The 13,512-nt window shown below is 58.2% G+C and overlaps 1 protein-coding gene across 1 annotated transcript; it reads right to left on the bottom strand.

Annotated features, from left to right (window-relative positions):
• Window positions 1-1,223: 1,223 nt before the first annotated feature.
• LOC134434014 (kallikrein-14-like) lies at window positions 1,224-10,173 on the bottom strand. Its single transcript, XM_063182712.1, has 7 exons — window positions 10,089-10,173; window positions 8,966-9,057; window positions 8,473-8,523; window positions 8,287-8,420; window positions 4,506-4,759; window positions 3,218-3,354; window positions 1,224-1,376 (listed from the first exon to the last, which is right to left on the bottom strand). Exons 1-7 carry the CDS (start codon window positions 10,171-10,173, stop codon window positions 1,224-1,226), a joined length of 906 nt encoding a protein of 301 aa, XP_063038782.1.
• Window positions 10,174-13,512: the final 3,339 nt, after the last annotated feature.

The following is a 13,512-nucleotide window of genomic DNA, read 5'->3' as shown; positions in this document are numbered from 1 at the left end:
CCCAAGGTGTCCCCAAGGTGTCCCCAGGGTGTCAGTTCCTGTCCATGGTCTCCAGGATCCATGGTGTGAACCTGCAGACCCTGGTGTGACCCATGTCCATGTCCCCGTGATATCTCCACGTTATCTCCATGTCCCAAGGCTGTCCCAAGGCTGTCCCCACGATGTCCCCATGTCCCAAGGTGTCCCCAAGGTGTCCCCAAGGTGTCCCCAAGGTGTCCCCAAGGTGTCCCCAGGGTGTCAGTTCCTGTCCATGGTCTCCAGGATCCATGGTGTGAACCTGCAGACCTTGGTGTGACCCATGTCCATGTCCCCGTGATATCTCCATGTTATCCCCATGTCCCAAGGTGTCCCCAAGGCTGTCCCCATGGTGTCCCCATGTCCCCAAGGTTTCCCCAAGGTGTCCCCAAGGTGTCCCCAAGGTGTCCCCAAGGTGTCCCCAGGGTGTCAGTTCCTGTCCATGGTCTCCAGGATCCACGGGGTGAACCTGCAGACCTTGGTGTCCCCCATGTCCATGTCCCCGTGATATCTCCATGTCCCCGGGCTGTTCCTGTGTTATCTCCACGTTATCTCTATGATGTCCCCATGTCCCAAGGCTGTCCCAAGGTGTCCCCAAGGCTGTCCCCATGGTGTCCCCATGTCCCCAAGGTGTCCCCAAGGTGTCCCCAAGGTGTCCCAGGTCAGTTCCTGTCCATGGTCTCCAGGATCCATGGTGTGAACCTGCAGACCTTGGTGTGACCCATGTCCATGTCCCCGTGATATCCCCATGTCCCAAGGCTGTCCCAAGGCTGTCCCAAGGTTGTCCCAAGGTGTCCCCAAGGTGTCCCCAAGGTGTCCCCAAGGTGTCCCCAGGGTGTCAGTTCCTGTCCATGGTCTCCAGGATCCACGGGGTGAACCTGCAGACCCTGGTGTGACCCATGTCCATGTCCCCACGTTATCCCCATGTCCCCGGGCTGTCCTAAGGCTGTCCCCATGATATCTCCACGTTATCACCATGTCCCCGAGGTGTCCCCAAGGTGTCCCCAAGGTGTCCCCAGGGTGTCAGTTCCTGTCCATGGTCTCCAGGATCCATGGTGTGAACCTGCAGACCCTGGTGTGACCCATGTCCATGTCCCTGTGATATCTCCACGTTATCCCCATGATGTCACCGTGTCCCCACGATGTCCCCATGTCCCCAAGGTGTCCCCACGGTGTCCCCAAGGTGTCCCCAAGGTGTCCCCAGGGTGTCAGTTCCTGTCCATGGTCTCCAGGATCCATGGGGTGAACCTGCAGACCTTGGTGTAGACGCCGGGGTGGCCGGGCAGGGCGCAGGTCTGCAGCCCCCAGGACACGACGCCCTGCAGGGTCCCGTTGCAGGACAGGGGACCCCCGGAGTCACCCTGGGGACACACAAAGGAGGTCAAAGGTCACGCCGGGCTCACTCGGGGGTCAAAGGTCACACCGGGCTCACTCGGGGTCGTTTGGGGGATTTTTTGGGAGATTTTTTTTTAATATTTGGAGGTGTTTGGGGGGGGATTTTTGGGGTTGTGGTCACTCAGGGGTCACTCAGGGGTCACTCAGGGGTCAGGGGTCACTCAGGGTCATTTTGGGGATTTTTTGGGATTTTTTGATGATTTTGGGGAATTTTTTTAGGATTTTTTTGATGATTTTTGGGGGTTTTTTGGGGGAATTTTTGGGGTTGTGGTCACTCGGGTCACTCAGGGGTCACTCAGGGGTCAGGGGTCACTCAGGGTCATTTTGGGGATTTTTTGGGGATTTTTTGATGATTTTGGGGAATTTTTTTAGGATTTTTTTGATGATTTTTGGGGGGAATTTTTGGGGTTGTGGTCACTCAGGGGTCACTCAGGGGTCAGGGGTCACTCAGGGTCATTTTGGGGTTTTTTTTGGGATTTTTGATGATTTTTTTGGGGATTTTTTTAGGATTTTTTAATTATTTTTTGGGATTTTTTGGGGGGTCTTTGGGGGGAATTTTTGGGGTTGTGGCCACTCAGGGGTCACTCAGGGGTCACTCAGGGGTCACTCAGGGTCATTTGGGGATTTTTTGGGGGGGTTTTTTTCTGGATTTTTGGGTGTGTTTGGGGGTTGGGGTCACTCAGGGTCACTTGGGGGATTTTTTGGGAATTTTTTGGGAATTTTTGGGGTTTTTTTTTAAATTTTTGGGGATTTGGGGTGATTTTTGGGCTTGTGGTCACTCAGGGGTCAGGGGTCACTCTGGGGTCAGCGGATTTGCAGCAGATTTGGGGTGGAATTCGGGGCAGATTTGGGGCAGATTTTCAGGAGGTTTTGGGGTGGATTTGGGGCAGATTTTTGGGCAGATTTTGGGTGGATTTTAGGCAGATTTGGGGTGGATTTGGGGCAGATTTTGGACGGTTTTAGGGAGGATTTTGGTAAGGTTTGGGGCAGATTTGGGGTGAATTTTGGGTGAATTTTGGGTGAATTTTGGGCAGATTTGTGGCAGAATTTGGTCAGATTTTGGGCGCATTTTGGGTGGATTTGGGGCAGATTTTGGGCAGATTTGGAGTGGATTTGGGGGCACATTTAGGGTATGTTTGGGGTGGATTTGGGGCAGATTTGGGGCACATTTTGGGTGGATTTGGGGCAGATTTTGGGTGGATTTGGGGCAGATTTAGGGCACATTTTGGGTGGATTTGGGGCAGATTTGGGGTGGATTTGGGACAGATTTAGGGCACATTTTGGGTGGATTTGGGGCACATTTTGGGTGGATTTGGGGCAGATTTGGGGTGCATTTGGGGCACATTTAGGGCACATTTTGGGCAGACTTGGGGTGTATTTGGGGCAGATTTGGAGCACATTTTGGCTGCATTTGGGGCACATTTTGGGCACATTTTGGGCAGATTTGGGGTGTATTTTGGGCGTATTTTGGGCAGCTTTGGGGGCGTATTTGGGGCACATTTAGGCCACATTTTGGACAGATTTGGGGCAGATTTTGGCCAGATTTGGGGCGTATTTTGGGCACAGTTTGGCCAGATTTGGGGCGTATTTGGGGCACATTTGGCCAGATTTGGGGCGTATTTGGGGCACATTTTGGCCAGATTTGGGGTGTATTTTGGGCACATTTAGGCCACATTTTGGGCAGATTTGGGGCATATTTTGGGCAGATTTGGGGTGCATTTTGGGCACATTTTGGGCAGCTTTGGGGTGTATTTGGGGCGTATTTTGGGCACATTCTGGGCAGCTTTGGGGCGTGTTCAGCACCCACCTGGCAGGAGTCGACGCGGCGGTTGCTGACGCCGGCGCAGAGCATGCTGGGCGTGATGCGCCGCGGGTACGCCCGGCGACAGGCGGCGTCCGGCAGCAGCTGCACGTAGGCGCACATCAGCCGCTCCGGGAGCGTCACTGCGGGGATACTCACCGGTTACTCACGGGTTACTCATGGGTTACTCACGGGTTAGTCATGGGTTACTCAGGGGTTAGTCATGGGGTTACTCTGGGATCAGCCGCTCCGGGAGCGTCACTGCGGGGGTACTCAGGGGTTACTCACGGGTTACTCACGGGTTACTCACGGGTTACTCATAGGGTTAGTCATGGGGTTACTCAGGGGGTTACTCAGGGGTTACTCGGGGATCAGCCGCTCGGGAGCGTCACTGCGGGGATACTCACCGGTTACTCACGGGTTACTCATGGGTTACGGGTTACTCATGGGGTTACTCAGGGGGTTAGTCATGGGGTTACTCTGGGATCAGCCGCTCCGGGAGCGTCACTGCGGGGTACTCAGGGGTTACTCACGGGTTACTCATTGGTTACTCACAGGTTAGTCATGGGGTTACTCATGTCTTACTATGGGGTTACTCAGGGGTTATTAATGGGGTTACTCAGGGGGTTACTCAGGGGTTACTCGGGGCTCAGCCGCTCCGGGAGCGTCACTGCGGGGATACTCATGGGTTACTCAGGGGTTACTCATGGGTTACTCACGGGTTAGTCATTATTAGTCAAATTCCCCCAGATTCACCCCAAATCGATGTCACATGTTGTCACATCCCGATGTCACTGACCTTGGGGAGTGGTGACCGTGCCCCAGCCGGACAGCAGGCAGGGCTGCCCGGGCTGACCACACGCTCTGGGCAGGGCCAGTGGCCGCACGCTCCGGCCGATGGTGACCCCAAATTCACCCCAAATTCCCCAATTTCACCCCAAATCAATGTCACACGTGTGTCACTGACCTTGGGGAGTGGTGACGGTGCCCCAGCCGGACAGCAGGCAGGCCTGCCCGGGCTGACCACACGCTCTGGGCAGGGCCAGTGGCCGCACGCTCCGGCCGATGGTGACCCCAAATCCCCCAATTTCACCCCAAATCAATGTCACACGTGGTGTCACTGACCTTGGGGAGTGGTGACGGTGCCCCAGCCGGACAGCAGGCAGGGCTGCCCGGGCTGGCCGCACTCCCTGGGCAGGGCCAGTGGCCGCACGCTCCGGCCGATGGTGACCCCAAATTCACCCCAAATCCCCCAATTTCACCCCAAATCAATGTCACACATGGTGTCACTGACCTTGGGGTGTGGTGACCGTGCCCCAGCCGGACAGCAGGCAGGACTGCCCGGGCTGGCCACACTCCCGGGGCAGGGCCAGTGGCCGCACGCTCCGGCCGATGGCCGCCGGCCGGTCCAGGCGCAGCAGGGCCAGGTCCGAGTCCAGCGTGACGGGGTCGAAGCGCGGGTGGGGCAGCGCCAGCGTCACCCGGCGCTCCTGCTCCGTCCCCTCGCGCCGCCGCAGGTCGTCCTCGCCCAGCCGGACCCGCAGGCCCCTGGGGACACGGCGGGGGGACAGTGAGGGGACAGAGGGAGAATTGGGGAAATGGGATTTGGGGACATTGGGGACATTGAGGGGGTTGGGGACATGGGGGACGCAGCCGGACACGCAGGCCCCTGGGGACACGGGGGGGGGACAGTGAGGGGACAGAGGGAGAACTGGGGAGAATCGGGGAGAATCGGGGGAAATGGGATTTGGGGACTTTGGGGACATTGAGGGGGTTGGGGACATTGGGGACACAGCCGGACCCGCAGGCCCCTGGGGACACGGGGGGGACAGTGAGGGGACAGAGGGAGAATTGGGGAAATGGGATTTGGGGACATTGGGGACATTGAGGGGGTTGGGGACATGGGGGACACAGCCGGACCCGCAGGCCCCTGGGGACACGGGGGGGACGGTGAGGGGACAGCGGGAGAACTGGGGAGAATCGGGGAGAATCGGGGGAAATGGGATTTGGGGACTTTGGGGACTTTGGGGACATTGCGGGGGTTGGGGACGTTGGGGACGTCCAGCTGGGGGGTTGGGGAAAATGAGGGGGGTGGGGATGTTGGGGACGTTGGGGACATTGAGGGGGTTGGGGACATTGGGGACATTGAGGGGACAGTGGGAAAAAATGGAGGAAAATTGGGGAGAATTGGGCAAAATGGGGGGAAGTGGGATTTGGGGACATTGGGGACTTTGGGGACATTGGGGAAGTTGGGGATATTGGGGACATTGGGGACTTTGCAGGGTTGGGGACGTGGGGACATTGAGGGGGTTGGGGACATTGAGGGGACAGTGGGAAAAATGGAGGAAAATTGGGGAGAATTGGGGGAAATGGGACTTGGGGACATTGGGGACATTTGGGTGTTGGGGACATTGGGGACACTGGGGGGTTGGGGACATTGAGGGGGTTGGGGACAGTGGGGACATTGAGGGGGTTGGGACATTGGAGACAGTGGGAAAAAATGGAGGAAAATTGGGGAGAATTGGGCAAAATGGGGGGAAGTGGGACTTGGGGACATTGGGGACATTGCAGGGGTTGGGGACATTGGGGATGTTGGGGACATTGAGGCAGTTGGGGACACTGAGGGTTTGGGGATGTGGGGACATTGAGGGGGTTGGGGACATTGGGGATGTTGGGGACATTTGGGATATTGGAGACTTTGGGGGGATATTGGGGACATTGCAGGGGTTGGGGACATTGAGGGACATTGGGGACATTGAGGGGGTTGGGGGACCTTGGGGACATTGGAGACTTTGGGGACAATGGGGGGCTTTGGGACATTGGGGATTTGGGACACTGGGGACATCGGGGACATCGGGGCTGTTGTGATCCTTGGGGGGACGTTGGGGACATCGGGGACGTTGGCACACGGTGGCATTGGGGACGTTGGGGACATCGGGGACGTTGGCACACGGTGGCACTGGGGACGTTGGGGACATCGGGGACGTTGGCACACGGTGGCATTGGGGACGTTGGGGACATCGGGGACGTTGGCACACGGTGGCATTGGGGATGGTGGGGACATCGGGGACGTTGGCACACAGTGGCATTGGGGACGTTGGGGACATCGGGGACGTTGGCATACGGTGGCACTGGGGACGTTGGGGACATCGGGGACGTTGGCACACGGTGGCATTGGGGATGTTGGGGACGTGGGGGATGGGGACATTAGGGAGTCAAACGGTGTCACCACGGGGCGTCGCCTGTCCCGTCTTCCCTGTCCCCGGGGTGTGTCCCCTGTCCCTGTCATTGTCCCCAGGGTGTGTCCCCTGTGTCACTGTCACTGTCCCCAGGGATGTCCCCGGTGTCACCTCCTGACGCAGTGTGCCGCCGTCAGCACCCACTGTGGTGCCACCAGCACCCCCCCACAGCTGTCACTGTCCCTGTCCCCAAGGCTGTCACTGTCACTGTCACTGTCACTGTCACTGTCACTGTCACTGTCACTGTCCCCAAGGGCTGTCACTGTCACTGTCCCCAATGTCCCCAGGGATGTCACTGTCACCTCCTGATGCAGTGTGCCGCCGTCAGCACCCACTGTGGTGCCACCAGCACCCCCCCACAGCTGTCACTGTCACTGTCCCCCAGGGGCTGTCACTGTCACTGTCACTTTCACTGTCCCCAAGGGCTGTCACTGTCACTGTCCCCAATGGCCCCAGTGTCCCCGGTGTCACCTCCTGACGCAGTGTGCCGCCGTCAGCACCCACATTGGTGCCACCAGCACCCCCCCGCACCGCAGCGGGCCATAGAGCACTGTCACTGTCACTGTCCCTGTCACTGTCACTGTCACTGTCACTGTCACTGTCACTGTCCCTGTCACTGTCCCTGTCCCCCAGTGTCCCCAGGGATGTCACTGTCACCTCCTGACGCAGTGTGCCGCCGTCAGCACCCACGCCGGGTGCCACCAGCACCCCCCCGCACTGCAGCGGGCCGTACAGCACTGTCACTGTCACTGTCCCCAAGGGCTGTCACTGTCACTGTCACTGTCACTGTCCCCAGTGTCCCCAGTGTCCCCAGTGTCCCCCGGTGTCACCTCCTGACGCAGTGTGCCGCCGTCAGCACCCACGCCGGTGCCACCAGCACCCCCCCGCACTGCAGCGGGCCATAGAGCACTGTCACTGTCACTGTCACTGTCACTGTCCCCAGTTGTCCCAAGGGATGTCACTGTCACCTCCTGACGCAGTGTGCCGCCGTCAGCACCCACATGGGTGCCACCAGCACCCCCCCACAGCTGTCACTGTCACTGTCACTGTCCCCAGGGGCTGTCACTGTCACTGTCACTGTCCCCAGTGTCCCGGTGTCACCTCCTGACGCAGTGTGCCGCGTCAGCACCCACGCTGGTGCCACCAGCACCCCCCCGCACCGCAGCGGGCCATAGAGCACTGTCACTGTCACTGTCCCAAGGGCTGTCACTGTCACTGTCACTGTCCCCAGTGTCCCCAGTGTCCCCAATGTCCCCAGTGTCCCCAGTGTCACCTCCTGACGCAGTGTGCCACCGTCAGCACCCACATTGGTGCCACCAGCACCCCCCCCGCAGCGCAGCGGGCCATAGAGCACTGTCACTGTCACTGCCCCAATGTCCCCAATGTCCCCAAGGGCTGTCACTGTCACTGTCACTGTCACTGTCCCCAGTGTCCCCAGTGTCCCCAAGGGCTGTCACTGTCACTGTCCCCAGTGTCCCCCAGTGTCCCCAGTGTCACCTCCTGACGCAGTTGTGCCGCCGTCAGCACCCACGCGGTGCCACCAGCACCCCCCCGCACTGCAGGGGGCCATAGAGCACTGTCCCCTGTCACTGTCACTGTCACTGTCACTGTCACTGTCACTGTCCCCAGTGTCCCCAAGGGATGTCACTGTCACCTCCTGACGCAGTGTGCCGCCGTCAGCACCCACGCCGGTGCCACCAGCACCCCCCCCGCACTGCAGCGGGCCATAGAGCACTGTCACTGTCACTGTCACTGTCCCCCAAGGGCTGTCACTGTCCCCTGTGTCCCCAATGTCCCCAGTGTCCCCAGGGATGTCCCCGGTGTCCCCGGTGTCACCTCCTGACGCAGTGTGCCGCCGTCAGCACCCACTGTGGTGCCACCAGCACCCCCCCGCACTGCAGCGGGCCGTACAGCAGCGCCTGCCAGGGCTGGGACAGGGGCAGGCACGGGTACCCCCCGATGATCCGGTCCTCGTCACCGTCCGGGGGACAGCGGCACGCAGGTGCCACCCCGCGGCGTCACCCTCGGCGCGCTGGCCCTGCGGACACGGCGGTGGCTGGCACACGGTGGCACCTGCGGGGGACAGAGGGACAGTGTGGGACTAAGGGACAGTGTGGGGACAAAGGGACAGCGTGGGACACAGTGCCACCTGCGGGGACAAAGGGACAATGAGGGGACAACGGCGGCGGCTGGCACACGGTGGCACCTGCGGGGACAGAGGGACAACGTGGGACAAAGGGACAGCGTGGGACAAAGGGACAGTGTGGGACAAAGGGACAGTGTGGGCACACGGTGGCACCTGTGGGGACAAAGGACAGTGTGGGACAAAGGGACACAAAGGGACAGTGTGGGCACACGGCGGCGGCTGGCACACAGTGGCACCTGCGGGGACAGAGGGACAGTGTGGGACAAAGGGACAGCGTGGGACAAAGGGACAGCGTGGGCACACAGTGGCACCTGCGGGGACAGAGGGACACAAAGGGACAGTGTGGACACACGGTGGTGGCTGGCACACAGTGGCATCTGCAGGGACAAAGGGACACAAAGGGACAATGTGGGACAAAGGGACAATGTGGGCACACGGCGGCGGCTGGCACACGGTGGCACCTGTGGGGACAGAGGGACACAAAGGGACAGCGTGGGCACACGGTGGCACACGCAGGGACAAAGGGACAGCGAGGGCACACGGTGGCACCTGCGGGGACAGAGGGACAGTGTGGGGACACGGTGGCACCTGTGGGGACAAAGGGACACAAAGGGACAGTGTGGGCACACGGTGGCACACGCGGGGACAGAGGGACAACGGGGGTGGCTTTGTGGCGGTGGTGGCAGCAGCAGTGGCAGCTGGTGTCACCGAGTGTGGCATCTTTATGGGGACAGCAGGTGTGGCACCTCCATGGGGACAATGCCACCAGGAATGTCACCTTGTGGGGACAGCAGGTGTGACACCTCCATGGGGACAATGCCATCCAGAATGTCACCTCCATGGGGACACGTGTGACACCTCCATGGGGACAGTGCCACCAAGAATGTCACCTTGTGGGGACAGCAGGTGTGGCACCTTTTATGGGGACAGTGCCACCTGGATTATCCACCAGGTGTGGCGCCGATATGGGGACAAGTGTGGTCACCTCCATGGGGACAGTGCCACCAGGAATGTCACCTCCATTGGGGACAGCAGGTGTGTCACCTCCATGGGGACAGTGCCACCAGGAGTGGCACCTCCTGGGGACAAGGCCACCCAGAATGTCACCTCCATGGGGACAGCAGGTGTGTCCACCTCCACGAGGACAGTGCCACCAGGAGTGTCACCTCCATGGGGACAAGTGTGTCACCTCATGGGGACAATGCCACCCAGAATGTGGAGGTGTGGCACCTCCATGGGGACTTGGGGACACCTGTGTGTCACCTGTATGGGGACAGCAGGAGTGGCACCTCCACGGGGACAGTGCCACCAGGAATGTCACCTCGTGGGGACAGCAGGTGTGGCACCTTTTATGGGGACACGTGTGGCACCTCCTTGGGGACACGTTGGCACCTCACGGGGGACAATGCCACCAGGAGTGTCACCTCCATGGGAACGTGGTGCCACCAGGTGTGGCTCCTGAGCCATGGGGACAGTGCCACAGGAATGTCACCTCGTGGGGACAGCAGGTGTGGCACCTCCATGGGGGACAATGCCACCAGGAGTGTCACCTGGGCCACCAGGTGTGGCACCTCCATGGGGACTTGGGGACACGGGTGTCACCTCCATGGGGACAGCAGGAGTGGCACCTCCATGGGGACAGTGCCACCCAGAATGTCACCTCGTGGGGACAGCAGGTGTGGCACTTCCACGAGGACAGTGCACCAGGAATGTCACCTCCATGGGGACAAGCATGGCACCTCCATGGGGACAGTGCCACCAGGAGTGTCACCTCCTGGGGACAATGCCACCCAGAATGTCACCTGGGCCACCAGGTGTGGCACCTCATGGGGACAGTGCCACTCAGAATGTCACCTCCATGGGGACAAGCATGGCACCTGCATGGGGACAATGCCACCAGAATGTCACCTCCATGGGGACACGTGTGGCACCTCCATGGGGACAAGCATGGCACCTCATGGGGACAGTGCCACCCAGAATGTCACCTCGTGGGGACAGCAGGTGTGGCACCTTTTATGGGGACAGCGCCACCCGGATTATCCCCTGGTCACCGGGTGTGGCACCTTCTTGGGGACAGTGCCACCAGGAGTGTCACCTCGTGGGGAACAATGCCACTCAGAATGTCACCTCCATGGGGACAAGCATGGCACCTGCATGGGGACAATGCCACCCAGAATGTCACCTCCATGGGGACACGTGTGGCACCTCCATGGGGACAGTGCCACCAGGAATGTCACCTGGGCCACCAGGTGTGGCACCTCCATGGGGACTTGGGGGACACGGGTGTCACCTCCATGGGGACACGTGTGTCACCTGCATGGGGACAATGCCACCAGGTTTGTCACCTGGGCCACCAGGTGTGGCACCTCCATGGGGACACGTGTGTCACCTCACGGGGACAGCAGGACTGGCGTCTTCCCTGGGCCACCAGGTGTGACAAATTTGTGGGGACAACAGGTGTGGCACCTTTATGGGGACAGTGCCACCCGGATTATCTGCTGGGCCACCAGGTGTGGCACCTTTATGGGGACGTGGGGACACGTGTGGCACCTCCATGGGGACAGTGCCACCAGGAGTGGCACCTCCGTGGAGACACCAGGAGTGTCCCCTTGGGCCACCGGGGGTGGGGACAATGCCACCAGGAGTGTCCACAGGTGTCCCCAGGTGTCCCCAAATTGACTCCAAATGTCCCCAAAACATCCCCAGAATGACACCAAATGTCCCCAAACATTCACAAAATCTCCCAGGTGTGTCCTCAGGTGTCCCCAAATGTCCTCAAATTGACTCCAAATGTCCCCAAAACGTCCCCAAAGTGCCCCCCAAATGTCCCCAAATATTCACAAAATGTCCCCAGGTGTCCCCAAATGTCCCCAAATTGACTCCAAAATGTCCCCAAATATCCCCAAACATTCATAAAATGTCTCCACGTGTCCCCAAATGTCCCCAAATTGACTCTAAATTGACTCCAAAGTCCCCAAATGTCCCCAAAATATCCCCAAAATGTCCCTAAATGTCCCCAAATGTCCCTAAATATCCCCAAATGACAGCAAATGTCCCCCCAACGTTCACAAAATGTCCCCAGGTGTCCCCAAATTGACTCTAAATTGACTCCAAAGTACCCAAAATGTCCCCAAACTATGCCCAAAATGTCTCCAAGTTGACTCAAAGTGTCCCCAAAATGACACCAAATGTCCCCCAACGTTCACAAAATGTCCCCAGGTGTCCCAGGTGTCCCCAAATTGACTCTAAATTGACTCCAAAGTCCGCAAAATGTCCCCAAATTGACTCCAAATGTCCCCAAAATGTCCCAAATTGACTCCAAATGTCTCCAAAATGCCCCCAAATGTCCCCAAAATATCCCCAAAATGTCCTCCAACGTTCACAATGTCCCCAGGTGTCCCCAAATTGACTCTAAATTGACTCCAAATGTCCCCAAATTGACTCCAAGTGTCCCCAAAATGCCCCCAAATGTCCCCAAACGTCCCAAAATGCCCCCAAATGTCCCCAAAGTGTCCCCAGGTGTGTCCCCAGGTACCTGAGAGCAGCAGCAGCAGCAGCAGCGGCTCCACGGCCCTGAGGGACACGGAGGGGACACGGAGGGGACACGGTGACCCGGCTGCCCCTCCCCACGGCCTGGCCCCTCCCCCTCCTTTTTTTTCCCCATTTTCCCGCAGTTCTCCCCCAATTTTCCCCATTCCCTCCACATTTCCCTCATATTTTCCCCAATATTCCCCCATATTTCCCCCACATTCCCCCCAATATTCCCCCATATTTGCCCCCTATTTTCCCCACATTCTCACCATATTTCCCCATTTCCCCCATTTCCATCCCCCAGTTCCCCCCATATTTCTCCCCGTTCCCCCCATATTTTCCCCATTTCTCCCATTTCCCCCATTTCTATTTCCTCCATTCCCCCATTTCCATTCTCCATATTGCCCCCATTTCCCCTATTCCCCTCCATTCCTATTCCCCATTTCCCCATATTTTCCCCACATTCCCCCCAATATTTCCCCCATATTTTCCCCACATTCTCCCCATATTTCCCCATTTCCCCCATTTCCATTCCCCATTTGCCCCCGTTTCCCCCAATTTCTCCCCATTTCGCCCACATTTCCCACATTTCCATCCTCCATTTCCCCCCATATTTCCCCCATATTCTCCCCGTATTTCCCCCAATTTCCCCATTTCCATCCGCATTTCCCCCCATATTTCCCCCATTTCCATTTCCCATATTCCGCCACATTCCCCCCACATTTCCCCCATTTCCCATTTTCCCATTCCCCCCCTTTTTTTTCATATTTCCCCCAATTACCTTCCCTTATTCCCCCATATTCCCCATTTCCATTCTCCATATTCCCCCATATTCTCCCCATATTTCCCCCCTATTTCCCCCATTTCCATTTCCCAAATTTCCCCCTACATTTCCCCATATTCCATTTCCATTTCCCTCATTTCCCCCATATTTCCCCCATTTCCTCCCATATTTCCCCATTTCTATTTCCTCCATTTGCCCCATTTCCACTCCCCCATATTCCCCCCATATTTCCCATTCCCCCACTCCTCATTCCCCCATATTTCCCCCATTTCCATTCCCCATATTTCCCCCATAATTTCCCCCATTTCCATCCCCCATTTCCCCCCTATTTCCCCCATATTCTCCCCATATTTCCCCCCTATTTCCCCATTTCCATTTCCCATATTTCCCCCTATTTCCCCCATTTCCATCCCCCATTTCCCCCCTATTTCCCCCATTTACCTTTCCCTTATTTCCCCCATATTTCCCCCATTTCCATTCTCCACATTTCCCCCATATTTCCCCCATATTCTCCCCATATTTCCCCCATTTCCATTCTCCATATTTTCCCCATATTTCCCCCATATTTCCCCCCTATTTCCCCCATTTCCATCCCCCCATT

This window comes from Melospiza melodia, unplaced genomic scaffold (genome assembly GCF_035770615.1).
Source record: "Melospiza melodia melodia isolate bMelMel2 unplaced genomic scaffold, bMelMel2.pri scaffold_293, whole genome shotgun sequence".
Lineage (NCBI taxonomy): Eukaryota > Metazoa > Chordata > Aves > Passeriformes > Passerellidae > Melospiza > Melospiza melodia.
Note: the sequence above shows the minus strand (reverse complement) of the source record. Positions and strands in the feature narration are given on the sequence as shown.